Raw genomic sequence first — 18,968 nt, 5'->3', positions numbered from 1 at the left:
ACTTCCTGAGTCAGGTTCCTTACCGCGTGGAGTTCACCAATACACCTGATCACGATGCGGCTGGCAAAGGCGTCGAAAAGCTTCAAATTGACTATCAGGTGAGGTTGTTCGGCAGTCTCTTTTTGATATTTAGCTGCCAAGACGGAATCACTGAATTCGGGTTAGTTGGTGGCTTAATAGTAAGCGCTAACCACCGGAATTGAAGAGACGCTGTATGTACAGTTGGTGGCAACCAGGCGAGATTGGATGCGCGTACCGAATTTAAAAATTTGGAGCCCTCGCCAAAGGGGGGGGTGGAAGCTGGTCGTGCACATCACTATAGTATCCATCATCTCCAGGAACATTTCTCTCTATCTCTAAGGGAAATCTCAATTCCAATTCCAAGGACAATACAAGATGCTATGCGCTTTCTAGAAATACTAGACGAAAGATACCTCTAGGCCGACTTCTTGTGCATCATTCAGGGTGACGAAGTGCATAAACACACTGAGATTAATAATATGTTAGCAATTATCGCTGCCCAAGGCCATGATGCGGATGGTGCGTTATACGGTCTGAGTGGAATCTCGCGCCCGAGATCACCAACCAGACAGTGCACACGTCGGCAAGAGGAATTTGTGTTGACCGCTAGCTGGCACCAAAAAGACCGGTCCCATTGGCAGCGCCAACTAGGACAATATATAGCCTCAAATTCCGGTCGACAATTTGTATTGTTGAAAGCCCGAACCTGTTCGGCTTGGAACCCACAGTCTAGAGAAACAGAGCGTAGGAATTTCAGGAAAGCATCTTTCCAGGAGACAGGGCATCCTTGAAGGGGGCTTGGGCCCGTTCACAGTATGATGAAGCCGTTTGGGGTGAAGTGTAGAATATAAAAGATTAATATACGTACGTTCTGTACCTAAAAATCCAAAAAAGTAGGGAAAGAAGTTAAATAAGGTGAAATCCGTGTGCAAATAGGAAAAGGTGTAACCCTAGGGCTCCCTACTGCGGGCTGACTACTGGGTCTATATACGGGACATAATGTAAGGAAGAAAAAAATAGTCAACGAGGTGCTTAGAGCCTGAAGAAATCCGAAGCTATTAGAAACATGCTGGCTCATCTAGCAATAAGATATGTGTTACGGTTTGACACAGCCGATCTGATATGTAAGAAACTTCTAGGAGCTGTCTTACCAGACAGTCAAACATAGTGGTTAGTTCCGAAAGTGAAAGAGTCAGAACAGTGGAAAGGCAAATCTGACGATTATAAAGATGTCGAATAGAGATGCTTGTGTAGTTTCAGGCAAGCCACCAGCTGTCGTCTTTTCATATGGGGGTAAACCCCCAAACCCCCGTCCTCGCTTCGCTCGATTAAATATTTATTATTGTCAGGGTCTTTTTCGAGCGCAGCGAGGCCGGGGGTGTGGGGGTTTACCCCCATAAAAGCTTTGACGGCTGCTGCTGCGCGGCGCACTCGTTTCTCCATCCCTGGCGCGTTTTTGTTATGTCCCCAGGAATCATAAGCGCTGCCATAGAGCGGAGGTGCCAAGCGCTAGGCTGGCAGCGCCAGTAACATTCCAACGATGACTCGGGTGAAGGTGAAAAGAACTCTCGCAAGACTTTGCTCTTGTTTTCTCTGAACCCTTGAAGTGTCAGTCGATTCATGTTTCATTAGACAATCTGCTTTCTCAGCCTCACGATATAAACGTGGAGTTTATTCCGAGCCATGACGCACTACCGAGTTCAGACGAGGCTCAGTCGTCCTTTCCGTCACGGCCGATTCGGCTCGGACCGAGTAGACATTTCTGTCCCATTTAGACTTTGCTTTCGCGATGCCTGCACTCTCTCCAAGGAGATGATGTAAGGCCAGCCTTGTGAAATCCTGACGGCTGCTGTAATTTAGAGGGGTGTAACGCAGCGAAGTATCCACCTCTTTTCAACAAAGCCGTAGGAGAAATCCACAAAGCTCTCAGGCGTGCAGACGCTCCAATAGGGTGGGCACCGCAAGGCCACTCAGTGCACAAGCCACAATACGACATCATATTTCCGAGTGGCACAACCCATAAACTAGGCGCAGGCGGAGCTCGGACCGTCTCTGCAAACAGCAGCTGGCGTGAAAACTGGGCAACGAGTGCCGGGTTTTTCCCCCTTAGACGATAGAGCTGAGGTCGCTCCTGAAAATTGATCTTCCAACTCCCTTCCTCTTACTGCAGCAAGCTTGCTGGGCCATCCGATCATTTCAACCTACATACCAAAGGCGCAATTGTTTTAATCGCCGTGACAGCTCTCTCGTCAGCCATTCGATGCCGCGTATCTGTGTGACTGTGGTATCGTCGGTGGAACAGGGCGAAGGAAAGGGGAGTGAGAAAAAGCCGCATTGCCGTAATCATGGCCAATCTGGGTTTAACAACTCGTACGTTCTCTCACGGGCTACGCGGTAGTGGTTTCTTCAGCCGAAGTCAGCCCCAGTAATTTCGTAAATTCCCTCGAGTCGAGACCTGGTGCTGATACCGAGTTTCCAAGGGGAGCTCGCATAGTGAGGCACGCGTCCGCTGGGCCCTGCGCACCCATTGGCCGCTAGGCTGGGATGAATGGACCATCGCAATCCGGAGGGGGAGATGATGGGTCGACCGGTCATTTCGGCGGAGGGTTTCCTGCTGATGGCGCAGTCGGGTAAGCAGTGAGTTTTCTCTTGGGTCACAGAGTGCACGATGAGGAGGTGGAAGATACGGGGTAGACTTCCCAGGCAAGACTGGTGGCTTCGAATATGGTATTAATGGGACTCTGGCGCAGGCATTATTTCTGGAAGAGCCGTCACCAGATGCCCTTGGCCTCTCGCCAGACTGCCACATTCGGAGGGTTGCATCTGCTGGAGCCGTTTCACATTTCTCTCAGTTCGCAGAATCAGGCCACTCCACGGTCCTGCCGCGCCGCCCGCCGCGAGCTCTCGCGTTTCTCGTCGCTCAACCGTGAGGCTGTCGGGCTAGGCCTCGCAGGGCAAAAGCTTGTTTGTCACCCGCTCAAAACCGACAGGAGCGACAGCAGCCTGCAGAAGCGGTGATCCAGCAGCGATCCGGCAGCGATCCGGCAGCGATCCACGAGCGAAATGGTTCATTCGTTCCTTCACCCCACCCTTGCGCTGCCTCGCGTCGCCTCGCATCAGGCTCGGCAAAAAAGACCCTGGCCACGGATTCATCAGCGCAATCCTTTGATCAACGCGACTCGGTTTGTCGAAGGAGGCAAGCAAGCAGCAAGCAAGCAGCAAGCAAGCACCGGTCGGACGCTCGCGGGCCTTGTCGGTTACACTAAACGGGGCGCTGTATTGGCTTCCAATTCACCATGGGCCCCGGATGTCTGGCCTTTCGATTCGCTGAGACGCTAAAGGACCCCCCGACCAAATGGGCCTTTCGCCTAGACTGCCAATGTTTTTCGCTGAGCCACAGCTCCCAAGGGGGCCAGTCTGAGGCGTTCTAGACCATGGCACCACCCCAACTGCACGGCTGCACCGCAAAGCAAACCACCGAGGCTTTCAAATGGTTCGCCGATGGGCGCGCACTCTCTCTCTCTCTGTCTGTCACTGCCTCCGCGTATGTGTGTGCGTGCGTACGTGCGTATGTGCGTGGTCCATGATGTGTGCTCTGCCTGCAAGCCCACCGCATCCACCGCGCCCACTCTTGTATTTGCTGCGTCGAGCTTCCCGCTACTAGATGCCCAATTCTATCATCCCTTCTGCCTCACCTGTTGCTCACCCGTCTCCAGTTGCGTGCACATGCCAAACTCACCTCTTGATTCGTCTTGTTATCCGTTATAGGCCCTCATTTTGCTCATTTTGTTTTCCTCACTCTCCATCCGGGCCATCACAAAGCTTGGCCCCCCTCTCTCCCTTCCTCCCTCCCCCCGTTGCGTCCCACCCGCTCTTCCTTTCTCAGACCAGCGCAAACGTGACAGCGGAAGCTTGGGGGGAAGTTTGACTTTCGTTTGCGCCCCGATCCTGCATCGTCCGCCACACTGGTCGTCTACAGGCCCTTGCTGCCGTGCGGGTCCCCGTCAGGGTTTAGTAGGAATCCTCAGATTTCGATTCAGATGAAGCAGACGACGGGCAAAATCCCATCTGATATGTGCGATTCCGATCCTTCGCTAAGTCATGCGAGCCCTACCGATCACCGCCTTCATTTGGGATTTCCTTCTCCCGCTGGCGAGGAACATATCGGCGCCGGCCCCGAAGATGTGGTTGCTGAGGGCCCTGCACTCTCCACTCTGTGCGATCCTCTTTTTGAGGCCGCCGTCCCAGGCTACATCCCACTTCCAGGAAGGTTGAGTCCAGAAACCCCAACCCCATCGCAGGAGACCCAGCCTGTCTTTCCCATCAGCGGCTTTGCTGGGGACGGCCTGCTCACCACAGATGCTCCACTCCCCACGCCTCCTATTCCCAGGGCTGGCCATAATTTACGCCTGCCCTCGTTTGACCTGCTAGGCATTGGGACTCCACACCCCGACCGCATAGTCTCCAACGCTGACAACCCGTTCTCATCTCTGGGAGCAGGGCCTCTCTCAAAACCAGAGGATCCGCTTCATGATCTCAGCCCTGCACTAAGCTGTCCTCACCGTCTTGGCGGTGTGGGAGATCCACCAACATCATCTTCCGAAGAGCCAAAAGTTGAACAAAACCGATTCCACCACTGCATACCGAACTTCACGCCGCCGCCGGAGCCTGGGACAATTAACTGGGGCACATTCGCGAATGTGACTATTGCCGCGATGGACTCTCCCGCAAAGTCCGATCCTGGAACCTTATCTGCAGCGCTCGCCGACTCAACCGCGAGCGCTGCGGAGTCCAACACCCCTTCTCAGGATGCGCCAGGCTTGGGACATACCATTACTGAGAAGTCATGGATTGAGGAAGCAAAGGTAGCGATAAGTAAGCGGCCCATTCCTAAACTAACAAACCAAAAAAAAAAGAGAGACGGCAATCCTACAGCCCTAGAAAAATCCACTTGTCGGGCAAGCAAGTGACTGATAAACAAAACCTCACAGTAGCGAACCTCGTCTCGACAGGCGAGGAATCGGTCAAAGTGCTCTCGCACGCGCTGCCGTCTCCGTCGCGCGCGGGGCACGTCTTCCCCATCATCATCGACGCCATCCACCGCCAGACCCCCAACAAGCCGACATCGTGGGTGAACGTCTTCCACGCCGTCCCCGGCCGCTTCAACCTGGCCGACCTGCCGACCTCGCCCCCCAGCACGCCCGGCCCCGCCATCGGCGGCGACGACTACTTCACCACAAAAGTCTTCGACAGCGCCGTGCCCGTGTCCGACTACCAGGGCGACTCGAGACTGCTCCCCTCCGCCCCGCGCCCCGTCGTCGCGCCCCTCACCGTCGACGTCTCCATCGTCGAGCGCTACATCCCGCCGACCAACCGCAACGAGTTCGCCGAGCTCTTCTCCACCACCGGCCGCAGCCTGCTGATCGACCGGCTCGTCGAGCTCTCCCCGAACAACGGCGCCCTCCTCTTCATCTACCCGACCCGCACCGGCGCCCGCACCTTCATGGCCGACTACCTCGGCCCCATCCTCGACCCGCTGCTGCGCGCCATGGCCGTCATCCACGAGCTGTCCGCCGACCTGGGCACCTCGCTCGGCCACATGGCCGCCGTCGAGCACCTCCCCGAGTTCCGCCTGCTGCACTCGCGCCTCGACAAGTTCTGCCACAGCCTCAGCCACTCCGCCCCCGCCCTGGAGCGCTTCCACAGCCGCCCCGCCAGCTTCAGCCTCGTCTACGCCGCTCGGGAGGAGGTCACGCTGCAGAGGGAGGTCTGGGCCACCGACTGGTGGATCAAGCAGGAGAAGCCCAGGGTGCGCGCCGCCGTCACGAAGCTGTTTCGCCAGGCCCACCGCTTGCCCGCTGAGGCCGAGGTTATGCCGACGAATTTGATTCAGGAGATTTTGGACGGCGTTGCCCGGAATAGGTATACGGGACCGGGGCCGCAGAGGGGGGTGGAGGTGGGGGTGTTTATTGTTAGGAAGAGTCATTGAGGGAGGGGAGGGCGATAAGTGGATGGATGGGTGGATGAGTGGATGGAGGGATGTTTGGCTGGCTGGATGGATGGCTGGCTGGCTGGCTACATTGGAATGGAGGAAGGGCGTAAGGCAGGACGCAAAGGAAGGGGTAAGGGGTAGGGCTGGGCCAGGGCCGGGCCAGGGCCGGAACGCCGGGATCGGCAATGACGTTATGGCGAGATACGATTCATACGATTAACGAGTGGCAATAGACGTCTCTAGCCCAACACGCGCGGTTTAGCTAGGTACCCTTGGGCCAGCACTCAGACTTTGGGCAGGACAGCACATGGCCGGGCCGGGCTTGGGCTAGGAATTCCGGCCTGAGGCTCTCGGACTGGGCTTTTCGGGCACGTTTAGGGCCGTTTCCCCCCAAAGCCCTCGACTGCACACCGGAACTCTAGGCCTTGGGCTTGCGGCTGTCGGCTCGCGGCTCCTAAATCATACACTACTCCTAGCTCTCTTTTTTCTTGGGCATTTGCTGGTTTTCTTGGGCCCACAGAAACTTTTTTTCCGGCGGGGGAACCCAAAAAATGGGAAACGGATAATCCACGGCATTTGCGTTACAGTCGTAACGAAACCCGGTTGCTGGAGCTTCTACGACCAGAGTTCTTACCCCGCCTAACTCACCCAGTTAAGTGTTAGGTATATAATATTACTTTAAATAATTTTTTATTATTATACCCTACTTTATACTTTTCTAATTATATTATTATATAGAGCTATATTATATAAAGTGCAAGCTCTACGTTACTCGGCCAATCTAATATACTAAAAGGTAAGCGGGTATCTAGCACATCCACTAGGTACGCTGCGTAGAATAATATATAAGGCCGATGCAAGTCGCAGCAGGTCATAGACCCCAGTCGTAGACCTGTTACCTAATATATTATTATACCACTAAAGTAATATTTCTTATAATATCCTAAGCATTCTAGTATCGTGCTGCGCGCCATACTCCTAGACCCAATTCCACTTTATCTATGACTTGGGCTAGGAATTAGTGGAGTGGCTTCGACAGTCGCAGAAACACACTATCCACGTGACCTTTAATTAATGCGATGGGCAAAATTAAATAGGAAGAGACGAGTATTTTAGCCTGTAAAACGAACACCTTAGGGAAATATGCTGCTAACTCTAGAGGCTTTAGACGCTAGTTACTGCTGCAATTTCCCAAATGCCAAGCCTTAACTGCCTCTAATTAGCATTAGCGCAATGCGGAAAATCAACTACCCCTAGAGATAGGAAAAGTGCAGCAGAAAACAGGGTTAAAAGCCCTTGCCCAACGTCTAACTAAGCACGGATCTACTAAGCGCCACTTCGGTTAGCAACTCTCTCCTTGGAAGTTACCCTTAAAATACTAAGCGTACGTATTCACCTAACCTTATTATACGTTTCACCGTCATTACACAGATGCCTTTAGTTGGGTCCGTATTACTGCCGCACCTCAGCAGTCTGTAAGAGGTGTCGCTCTACAGGAGTTGCGCTACATCCGCACAGCGCGTTATTTAACTGATATCACCGTTACAGGTCCAAAATAAAGTTCCAACGCAAAGCATCAGATGCATTCCGGCAATTACTTGAATTCTTAGCTTCCTATCGGCTACAAGGAGATACATGCCCTACTTTATACACGATTGGAAGTTGTCTATATCCCCACCGAGCATTTAGTTACGAAGGTTGGAGGCGATAAGGGTATAAATAAGTAGTTTATTAGAGCATACTGGAAGGATACTAAAGCATAAAGCAGTCGGCTCTAGACTTATGGCTGTTAATCTAGATCTTCCTTTGCGATGCATCTGGTCTCTTAACCAGCCGAACAGCTACGCAAGCAAGCGGTGCTTACCTTGATTCAAAGACAAACTCCACTCGGTAAAGCTGCCAATGATAAAGCTGTCCACCCCGAGGATAGCGAGCTCTCTGACGACAGTGGCCAACGCTCGAGCGACGGTAATTCTAATCTCAGCGGTGGTGGACATCAGAAGATAGAAGTACAACGCTTAGTTGCGTATAACAAGGAGGATAAGCCTGTGAGAGTGGATATTTCGTAAATTCCCACACGGAACTCTCGGCGCGGTATGTTTGCGGTGGTACATTTTACGGCAAAAAGCGGAGCGGATACCGATCTAGCGTAGGTAAGGCTTTACGATAGGCTAATAGCTAGGTGAACAAGACAATAGGTTGGTCTAATTGCTTTCACCTGAGCGAGCCGCGGGGTTGCCTAGAAGGTGCTAGAACTACTAATCTTTAATAATAGCCAAGCCCCTCCGGACCCTTTCTTTAGAAAGATATATATCTAAATAGTTTCTACTTTAGCATCTGAGTAAAACATTATACTTATAACCCGACCAGTATTATCTCCAATTACTAGCGTACTACCCTTAGTAGTAATATAACCTGGTCTATAATCTAAAGGAAGATATAAGATCCTTGACCCATTTTGAGTCACCCAACGCTTTGAACTATCTACCGAGTAGATCAAATAAGACTTACTGCTATCGGGTGAAAACACCCCACTTAAGACCCCGTCTAAATGGCCCTCGAGCGTCCGCTCAACTTGTCCCGTGGCGATATTCCATACCCGCACTGTCCCGTCGTGTGATCCTGATGCCAGCTTGCTACCGTCAGGTGAGAACACCACGCTGTAGACCGAGCCTGAATGGCCCTCGAGCGTCCGCTCGACTTGCCCCGTGGCGATATTCCATACCCGTACTGTCTTGTCGTATGATCCTGACGCTAGCTTGCTACCGTCAGGTGAGAACACCACGCTGTAGACCGAGCGTGAATGGCCCTCGAGCGTCCGCTCGACTTGTCCCGTGGCGGCATTCCATACTCGCACTGTCTTGTCATCTGATCCTGACGCCAGCTTGCTACCGTCAGGTGAGAACACCACGCTCTGGACCGCGACTGAATGGCCCTCAAGCGTCCGCTCGACTTGTCCCGTGGCGGCATTCATACCCGCACTGTCTTGTCGCCTGATCCTGACGCCAGCTTGCTACCGTCAGGTGAGAACACCACGCTTCCGACCCAGGCCTGAATGGCCCTCGAGCGTCCGCTCGACTTGTCCCGTGGCGGCATTCCATACCCGCACTGTCTTGTCGTCTGATCCTGACGCCAGCTTGCTACCGTCAGGCGAGAACACCACGCTGTAGACCTCGCCTGAATGGCCCTCGAGCGTTCGCTCGACTTGTCCCGTGGCGATATTCCATACCCGCACTGTCCCGTCGTTTGATCCTGATGCCAGCTTGCTACCGTCAGGTGAGAACACCACGCTTCTGACCCAGTCCGAATGGCCCTCGAGCGTCTGCTCTAAAGAGTTCCATTCTTTTTGCACCTTTGGCAATCGGCGGATCCAATCCGGAATCTGGTCCTTAAATTGTCCCCGAATAACGCTCATCTCTGGTGCAAAGATGAGAGCTGAACTATATATTTGGAGAGGCGCCTCTTCGATTATTGTTCGGCTGTGTAGAGTGAACCGCTTTGCATCGTAAATGAATGCGTGGAAACCAGGGTTTTCTTTAGCCTTAACGTGTTAGCTAGAGTCCGTCTAACCTCCGTTAGCTTCACTTACTGTGATGATAGACTCCAAAGAAGTTATCGCTAGAACGCCCTCAGAAGTCTTCCGCATCAGGCTAAGGGCCTCAAGCCAATGAAGAAAGTGTTTCTGGAGGAATTTATGTACTACATCATCGTCATACAGGCCGATCTTGGCTCCTTGAAGATGAGCGACCCAGTAGCGACACGCATACTGGACCGCTGGAGGAAGGCAGCTCTCTACCTTATTGTACTCTAGCTCGGAAGCGAGGACTCCTGGCTGTTGCAGATCGCACATATCCTTTCTTAGATGGCCTTTCATGAGATCGAGACAGCGCGCGAACAGATCACTATGCGTCGCTTCCTCGTTGACCCAGAGCTGAGGGTCTGTACACCCTCCCTTGTCAAGGAGAGGATCTTGACACCTTGTCTTGTTCAGAAGAAAGTCGCGAAAGGAAAGGTGGAACAGTTGGAGAGGAGAGGTTTCGTCATCCGGGACATTTAAGACTGAGCCCAGATGTTTTAGCATCTCTTGCATATCTTCCTTCTGACTAGGTGATAGTTTAAGCAGTTCGGCGAGAGCGGCGGCGGAAAGCATATCAGACAGGATGATAATCGATCCAACAATCTGCTTGAATAGTATAGCCAGATATTCTGTGTCTTCATCGCTGCCACGGGCGATTGATTGCCGTAAAACAAGTTTATACATCTCGTCGAGCTCCTTGGTGGATGAATGGCTAATGGACTTGACTTTAAGCATCTCAGAGAGGCGTTTCTTCGGAAATGCACTATTGTAGAGAAAGCGACATGCTGTCGCAGCGTAAATGAATAGACGATCGGCTCTCCGAATGAGTTTCTGGATGTCTTCCTCATCCGGCCAATCTCCTCCAATCCCGTGCTTTTCCCTAATTGTGACTAGCTCATGCCTTAAGAAAATAGAGATATCACGCTTGATAAGCGACCGAGGGATGGAATGGAGGATCTCGTCATGATGAACGATTTGGGACATGTTATTGAAACCAAGGCTAATTGGTATTTCTGGTCGGCTGGTTATGAAAACTCGGATCCGTACCATTGATAGATCCTTCGCCTCGGTGAGGAGTCCGAGGATCTCCTGAATGTCCCGGCCGCCCTCGCACTCATCTAGGGCATCGATCACCACAACCAGGCTCGATGATGGAACGAGGCTCGAAAGTGGAGGTAGATTCTCCTCCAACATCCTAAGGGGCTCAAGGATAAGACGTCTCCACTGATCACGCAGCGCTTGTCCGCCAATGTCGCCACGCTTGGTGATGGCATTGCAGACGTGGGCTTTGAGGCCAGGGAGCGCATCTGCCAGCTGAACCGCAAGGGTAGTGAATAGTTTAGCCGCGCTACGCAGGTCCTCGCGGCCTCTAGAAAAAAAGAAACTTGCTCCAAGAAGTCCTTTCTCACTAAAGCGGTGGGCAACCGTATGAGCGATGGTGGACTTACCCGTGCCGGCCATGCCACTAAGCCAGAAGATGTACTTGCCACTGCGATCCTCCCCCCAATCCTGAATCTGCCTGAGAATCTCAACTCTAGTACCTTCGAGACATTCCGGACGAGGGTCGTTCTGCTTATATGAATTAAAAGCAGCATATTTTGCAGAAGGAAGTCCTTTTAGCAGTTCGGCTTGCTTGATAGTCTGGGAAAGACGGTAAGCATAAGACTTTGATACATAAAAGAGGATTTCCCCTTGCCTCAATACCAGCAGCATGGTAGAATGTGAGAGTCTGAATATACTTCTTGACAATGGCCGTTATCTTCTCTACCTTTGAGTCGTAACGCAGGCTCAGGATCGCCTTCCCACTTCTCTTTATCCACGAGTCACCTGATGTTGGTAATGCTTTCAGAAGCACTTCATCAAGCGACTTTATCTGTTCCAGACAGCCATTAATAGTAGGGCAGAGGGTGTTCTTGGTCTCATCTCCAACAGAGCCAGCTTCGATCGCCTCTTTTGTCCGTTGAAGGGCGTCAAGCAGCACAGGTAGCTCGGCCTTGATGTGACGAAAGGATTCTGGAACATCTCCTACATTGGATTGAAACTCGTTAAGCCGATGTAAGATCTTAGAGCCGAAGTCGACGAGTTGGACTATGTTGGCAGCGATGCCAACTACGGCGAGAGCTTCTGCCATTTAGGCTGGAAGATTTTTATCCAGAGTACAGGGTGAGAAGATACTAATAAATGGCGACGGAGGATGGCTGAGGCACAAGCACTGAGGTGGGTTTCGCAGCTCGCCTGGCTAGCGGGGCTGCATCGAGCTTGGGGCGCCGAACGCCATTGTACCGCACACAGCTCTTGGCGTGCTATTACGAGTAGTTGGTAGATATTCCCCGGGTACATAGAGCTTTGCGACTGGCTTATCTATGGCGTGAAGGATCCCAGAAGGAGGGGCTGAGCCGAAGGCAGCAGGCTTGGCCAAACCCTTTCGCTGATCAGGCAAGTGTAGCCGAGCTCTGGGATTCCCCAAAGAGAAGTATTATGTACAAGTAAATAAAGGGAAGCCGAAGCTGTGTTGTGTATTAATACCAAAACGAGGTCCAAGCGCATCGCCCCGCCTCAGCTATGCACAGACTAATTAATTGCTCGTGCCTTCATCTGCATTTTTATGCTTTTTAGTAATGTATAGTGGTTTCATTTGTTATATTGTCTTGAATACGAAGATTAGAGACTATTATATATACGCGATTTTAGGACGTTTACATATCATGCGACAATTTCCGTTAAAGAGCTCTTGCTCGTCGCCGTCGGGGCCAGGGTGTGAAATCTCCATACAAAGAATAAGAGAGTATCAGTATGAAAGGGATTCATCCCAATCCGCAAAACGCGTTGGTGGTTTCCGTTGAAAGTAAAATGTTTCCAAGACCGTGGTGATTGCATATCAATGGGCCTTATCCTCCAATTCTAAAGAGTAGTTGCTGTACTCCTTGGAGGATTTCCTGTTGGGTCTTGATCATGGACATAATCTTCTGTTGTTCCTGTAAAGACTCCAGAATCTTTTTCTGATTTTTGATGCCAGCCAAAATCTTCTGCTGATCTCTTTCAATATTTCGGGCCCTTGAACTCATGTCCCGCATTTCCAATCGCTGTTGGTATTCCACCTCTTGCATGATCGCTTGGGTTTGCTTTTGGATCTTCGTAAGAAGCTTTGTGATGGCAGAGTCTTGGGCTGACAACGAATCCAATACCCATCGTGAAGAACTTCTCAACATCACGGTTTGTGCTTCTCTCGCGAGTTCAAGCACCGCAACGTATAGCTTCGTCATTGCATTGCGTATTTCTGGTGCGGGATACAAGTCGTATTCGCGTTGACATATCCTGATTGCATCGCTCGTCTCCGCAAAGCCCTCGACCATGGAGTTAAGGGTGTTCATAGATGTTTTTGATGCATTTAGAAGCAATTAGTTACTGAGGTAAATGGTCATTGAAGCTATCTTACTTGGAGTAGAATTCTGTAGCTTCCCCAAAAGGCAGCGGTTAACTCGGGAGGGAGAATGTTCGTCCACACATCCATTCCGGAGCGTATTTGATCAGTTAATTTTGAACCTTTTGAAACTATGTTCGAACCTTTGCTGAATTTCCATTTCGCTTGCTCTACTTCCTTAAGCACATCAGTAATAGTCGAAGAGAATGCCGAGCTGGTATTTCCGAGAGACAATCCCGGCTTATCGGTTGATAATTCCTTGAAGCGCTTTAAAGCTTCTGCAACCTCAGGATCGCTTTCATTGATGGTGATTTATACCAAATGATACATGTCAGCTATTGTGGATCTACGACTCCTTTATTTAAACTTTTACTTACATGGACCTTAGCAACCTGGGATTTGTATCACCGCCCGGATCGTTGGTTGCTGGTGTATTAGGAACTTCGGGCATGTTTTAAGCCTCCGTATCGTCAGGATCAGCAACCGTTTCCTTTTCCTCCAGGGGAGTTCTTGGTGCTGCGTTTGGCATATTGAACATGGAGGGGAAGTCGCTTAACATAGATTCTGATAGATCTTCCAAGCGAACTTCGCTTTCCATGCTTGAGTTCTGATATCTCCCAAATTGTTGCTCAATGGATCTCTGGAGAAATGGGGTAAATAATTGGAGAGCTCGCCGCAACTCAGCATAGAGCTTGTCTTGGGTGTCCATGATTTAACCAACTTGCTGTTCGATAGAGACATTATTTTGTGTAACCGACTACCGGTATCAGTACCCTGCCAAAACAGTACGCTGTCTCACCAGCGTACCACCCCGTCTCGACTGCGTATCACCCTGTTTTAGCTACGCATTGGTACCCCCTTTCATCTTATTTCTTACACCTTCCTCATGTATTTATACCACTTGATTTCCATAGATTTACAATAAAGTTGCTCGTTCAATTCCCACACACTGCAAAGCTTACATTTTGCCTACCATCTAAATCAATAACATGCCTCTCGATGGTGGGCAGTACAAATAGAATTAAGGATTACTGACCTGCCAGAAATTTGAAGGGCAAGAGACAAGTTCAACTTTGTAGCATCCAGCCTCCTTAAAAGTTCTTGAATCTGCGCTCAATCCAGTGCTTTCATCAAACCGGACCCTTATCGACGGTTGTTTGGTTTAATTAATTTGGTCTAATTAAGGTTTGTTTAATATAGATTAAACTAATTAAATAAACTAATTGGACCAAATTAATTGTCTATTGGTTTAATAAATTGCTAGAACAGCCTTTCTGCCCTTACTATAAGCTAGTTGCTTTAGAAACTAATCTCTTAGTAGAAATAAAGCTCTATTAGGATAGTAGAGAGCTAATAGCTATAGGTATTAGAGGCGTTAAAATCCTTTAAGCCTCGTACAGCCTCCCTACTAAAGACTCTTCTATTCTGCCTCTATAGCCCCTTTCTTTACCGTGTTTACCTTAGTTAATTAGGTTTCCTACTTAATGCCTTTAGATATATTAATTGGTAATATTTCTAATTAATCTACGCCTTTGCTATTTTCTATAGAGGGCAGTTTATATCTAAGGCAGCCAATATATAGCGTAGATAGCTTTATCTTTAGGCCTAAAAATACAGTTAGCTATTAGCTTGCTCTATAGCTTAATAGCAAGACCTCTTATAGGCGTAGAGCCTAGGTCTAGTAGTATAGTACTCTAGTATAAGATATAAAGCAGTAATAGTACTGGCTTTACTATAAATATAAGCCTATAATCTCTTATACGAAACCTGCTAATAGGAAAGGCCATAGAGTAATCCCTTCTATAGTTAGATTAGCAGCCTCTATATCGCACGTAATTAGCTATATAGTTAATACCTATAGCTTTAATAGGTAGGGAGAAGAACCCTATAAAGAGGAGGACATTATTATAACTAAAGGTTTACCTACTTATTAAGTTAAATTCTACTAATACCGTAAATACCTTATTACCTTTATAGTCTTAAATAATATCTCTTTTACTAGAGCCTTATTAGAGCGCCTTATTCGCCTTATTAGCCTACTTAACCCTATAGCTATAAGCCTACACCCTATATTATTAGCAATAGTTTCTAAATAGGTAATTAAAGATATAAAGATTATAAGTAAGCGCATTAAATACGCTCTTTATACTATAACCTCTAATATAAGCCTTATACTTAATATCTAGACATCGCCCAACTATGTTATATTCCTTAGTATTAAGGCGCATTTTATTAATTAGAATGGGAAGCTATAAAACCTTTTAATTACCTTTTATATACTTCTAGGACCTTATACTAGTAAGAACATTACTTCTATAATAATTGCCACTATATATATTACGGACGCTTTAAGTACGATATTACGACTACTTGGAGAGGAGTTAAAAGAAGCTAGTTAGTTAATACAAGTACGGTCTAGGATGGAACCCGTGGAACCATGTGACGAGGAATGGTAAGCAGAGTCACGTGATGTGATCTGTGTGATCTGTATAATCTGCGAGATCTGCAATAGAGTGAATAGAGTAGATAGAGCAGATAGAGTAACAACTTTCTTAGGAGTACGGTTGTGTATTTAAGGACCCTTAGTCCCTACCTAGATAGTTCCTTCCTTGTAGTAATTCTTAGAATATAATTAGAGTTAATCTATTAGGCAACTACTCTACTAGTTATTATTACGTTGTTAACTTACTTGTAATACTTATATACCTAGCCTATTAACAAGTCTACCGTAGTCTCTACTACAAGGCTCTATTATATAATTACTACCACGGTTACGGTTTTAATAAGTTAAATAATATGCCACCAAAAGCAGCTACTATAATGCTATTAACGGCGGCAACTACGTCAGGATTAGGTAACGACACTAGTATAGTAAACACTAACTTATAACAACCTGTAATAATAGGATAGTTATAAATAATAGTTAACCAGTTAACGGGAGATAATGCGGCACTTAAAAATAGGATTAATAGAATAGGAGCAGTAAAGGTTAAGTTACTATTAATTAAAAGATTTTTAGGAGAAAGATTAAAGCTTAAAGGATTTTTTATGTAAATATACTTTAAGGTTACGCAAGAAGGAGTAAAGCTGGCAATAACTATGGATTAAGTAGTATATGCAGGATTATTCTTATTAGGAAGAGCACTTAAATAGTTTAAGCCTTACCTTATAAAGATATAAGTAAATGGAATAATAATAATAAACTAAGAAGTACAGTTTATGTTTTTAAGCTAGAATGGATTTACAAAGCAATTTACACAAATATTTAGGAACCTAGAAGCGATAACTATAGCGGAAAGAAAGCTTTAGGACCTAATATAACGAACTTTAGCAATTAAGTATATAATATAATTTTAGACGCTAGCTATATAACTTAAGTGGAATAATAAGGCGCTTATAGTATAGTATAAATAGGGACTTAAGGCTAAAGTCTAGGACGTAATTATTCTAATAAAAGATATGGATACCCTAAGGGAATTAATAGATTAAGCGATTAAAATTAATAATAGGATCTTCTAAAGGGAATAGGCTAAGAGGGGCTAGAATAGAGTTCTATAGTTATATAAGATATAGAACACGCAACAACTAAAGCTAAATTAGAAACTATAGTATAGCGCAAAGCTAATGGACCTAAGTAGTACTAAAGAGACCTATAAGAGATAGAGTAAGAAACTATGGAAACCTAGGGGTTAAGGATTAAGCGATTATAGGACTAAGGAGCATAGGCTAAACCAAGGATCTTAGTAATAGAAGACGTTTAAGTAAACTCTATAGCAAAAATAATGGTTTAAAGATAGAGCTTATATAAATTGCGGAAAATAGGGTTATTTCGCCAGAGACTATAGAAGTGGTTAGGGTTATTATATAGTAAAGGGAACTAGACTAGTAGTATATAACATATATATATAAAGGGATAATAGTACGCTGTAAGGAATAAAAGAATGTTTAATTAAAAGTTTTGCGTTTTATTATAATAACGTATACTAAATTTATAAAGACGCCAAGTATAGTATAAGCTATTAGCTATAAGAGCTAGAGTTAAGAGGACTTAAAGGAACTAAAGAGTTAGATAAAGAATAGGATTAACTCTATAAGCTAGATTAAGATATTATAGTAATATACGGATAAAGATTAGCAACAATAATAATAGAGTTAGAGTACTTATTAATTAATAGCGATGAGGATAGTAAAGGAACTAACTAGGGGTATTTAAACCTTAATAACGCAATAGAGGTAGAAACTAAGACCGCTATAGAGTAAGGTTTAGTAACGGGCATTATAACACCATTAGATACGGCATCTATTACTTTATAAGACGGAAGGAGTAATATTTAGAGATGATTAAGCGAGTAAATAACTGCTAGCGCTAGCTTACTACTTAATAAAGGTAAAAGGCTAAAGGCTTAAGATTCTTAAGACGAGATAAGAGACGACTAAGATTCTTAAGATGAGATAAGGCATGCTTAGAGACCTATAATAAACGATAACTAATAGAGCAGAGTAGTAGCTTAGTTTAAGAATATATAAATAAGCTTAGGATAAGTATTCCTAACGGTATAAGACTCTTAAGATAAGATAAGTAAGATCTAGGACTTTTAAGATAAGATAAGGACACTAACAAAGCCTAGTTAGACTAAGGCTGGAGTTAAGCTTAAGTCAGAAGCAAGCTTAGGATTAAAGAATCTAAGGGATTAAGAATTCGGAGTATAAATTAGGACACCCGTAAATAAGAGGTAAGGAGCTTCTTTATAGATTAGAGAATCTGCGATATAAATAGCGGTTAGGCTAGGAGACAGATATATAGACTTAAAGGACTTATTAGTTAAATAAGACGTTCAGACTAAAGATTGGAAGTTTAATACCAAGATTAAGAAGTAAGAAAACTTTAAGGATCTACTTATAAGACGCGAAAAGAAAGAAACTATAGAGGAGTTTAGAGTAAGAATTACCTTATAGCAAGAGAAGAAACTAGATAAGAGATTTAGCATAATAGGACGTATAAAGGACAGAGTACCTATATAAAGAATTACTAATAGGCTAAGAATAGGCATACTAAGAGCTAAGTGGCTTACTAAATTGGAAAATAAAGAGGATCTAGGGATTCCTACTAGGTTTAAAGAATGATATATAAAAGGCTGTTACAATATAATAATAAGAAGATACTTCCTTATAAATAAACTATATATACTCTAATAGCTGTACTAAAAGTGGTATAGATAGCAATATAATGATGAGTAGGAAGATTTCTATATATGGTTAGACGAAAAAGTTATCTAAGACCACCTAATTACGGAAAAAGCGATAAACTATATTAAGGGAGTATTAATTATAATATTAAAAGATCTAGAGGAATAATCAGAGGACTAGAGAAGTAAAAGACGCGTCTTAGTACCTATAAGTGAAGTTATAACGTTTAAATTAATATAATAAAGGTTTAAACTTAAGGATAAAAACGAGCTAAGAGTTAACCTAAAGCACCTAGCGTACTATACACTATTATGGATTGTATATATAGATAATATATACAAAATACACAAAAATCCGAAAGAAAGGAATTGGAAATACCCTATAAGGATATACTGGATAACAGATAAACAATAGTATAGGAATGCTAAGTATATATACAGCTGGCATCCAGCAGAAGTTTAAGAGGAAGGAGACTTAATACTTTAACTAGGAAGATTTTTTACGGAAGAATGCTTAAATAGATAACAATAGTAGGAATATCCAGAGGATACCTGTCTATAGTATATTAAAGATAAAAAACGAACTAGGTATTGGCTAAAGAATAAGCTAAGTGCAATAGAATTAAATAGCTAATAGTTAGAAAAAGTAGAGGCCCACAGGATTAGAGGGAGCCAGTGGTAGAGCCTTAGACCTTAAAGGAATTTAAGGATAACACCTAAATCTAAAAATTAAATGGTAAGATTAATAGTTTGAAGCATTAGTAGATAGTG

The 18,968-nt window shown here is 46.1% G+C and overlaps 4 protein-coding genes across 4 annotated transcripts; 1 reads left to right on the top strand and 3 right to left on the bottom strand.

The window, feature by feature from the left end:
- Positions 1-4,094: 4,094 nt before the first annotated feature.
- Positions 4,095-6,010, top strand: K441DRAFT_689449 (uncharacterized protein; the record flags this gene model as incomplete). Its single annotated transcript, XM_067652296.1, has 2 exons — positions 4,095-4,896; positions 5,013-6,010. 2 exons carry the CDS (start codon positions 4,095-4,097, stop codon positions 6,008-6,010), a joined length of 1,800 nt encoding a protein of 599 aa, XP_067499940.1.
- A 3,011-nt stretch (positions 6,011-9,021) lies between these two features.
- K441DRAFT_732209 (uncharacterized protein) lies at positions 9,022-11,721 on the bottom strand. Its single transcript, XM_067654243.1, has 2 exons — positions 9,603-11,721; positions 9,022-9,554 (listed from the first exon to the last, which is right to left on the bottom strand). Exons 1-2 carry the CDS (start codon positions 11,301-11,303, stop codon positions 9,033-9,035), a joined length of 2,223 nt encoding a protein of 740 aa, XP_067499938.1. The 5' UTR covers positions 11,304-11,721; the 3' UTR covers positions 9,022-9,032.
- On the bottom strand, positions 11,284-11,721 carry K441DRAFT_457393 (uncharacterized protein; the record flags this gene model as incomplete). Its single annotated transcript, XM_067641748.1, has 1 exon — positions 11,284-11,721. A coding segment is annotated over one exon (438 nt), but the record flags the coding sequence as incomplete, so codon positions are not given.
- Positions 11,722-12,216: 495 nt separating this feature from the next.
- Positions 12,217-13,362, bottom strand: K441DRAFT_666107 (uncharacterized protein). Its single transcript, XM_067649609.1, has 2 exons — positions 13,027-13,362; positions 12,217-12,976 (listed from the first exon to the last, which is right to left on the bottom strand). Exons 1-2 carry the CDS (start codon positions 13,099-13,101, stop codon positions 12,479-12,481), a joined length of 573 nt encoding a protein of 190 aa, XP_067499937.1. The 5' UTR covers positions 13,102-13,362; the 3' UTR covers positions 12,217-12,478.
- Positions 13,363-18,968: the final 5,606 nt, after the last annotated feature.

This window comes from Cenococcum geophilum (genome assembly GCF_001692895.1).
Source record: "Cenococcum geophilum 1.58 unplaced genomic scaffold K441scaffold_47, whole genome shotgun sequence".
In the NCBI taxonomy this organism is placed as follows: domain Eukaryota; kingdom Fungi; phylum Ascomycota; class Dothideomycetes; order Gloniales; family Gloniaceae; genus Cenococcum; species Cenococcum geophilum.
Note: the sequence above shows the minus strand (reverse complement) of the source record. Positions and strands in the feature narration are given on the sequence as shown.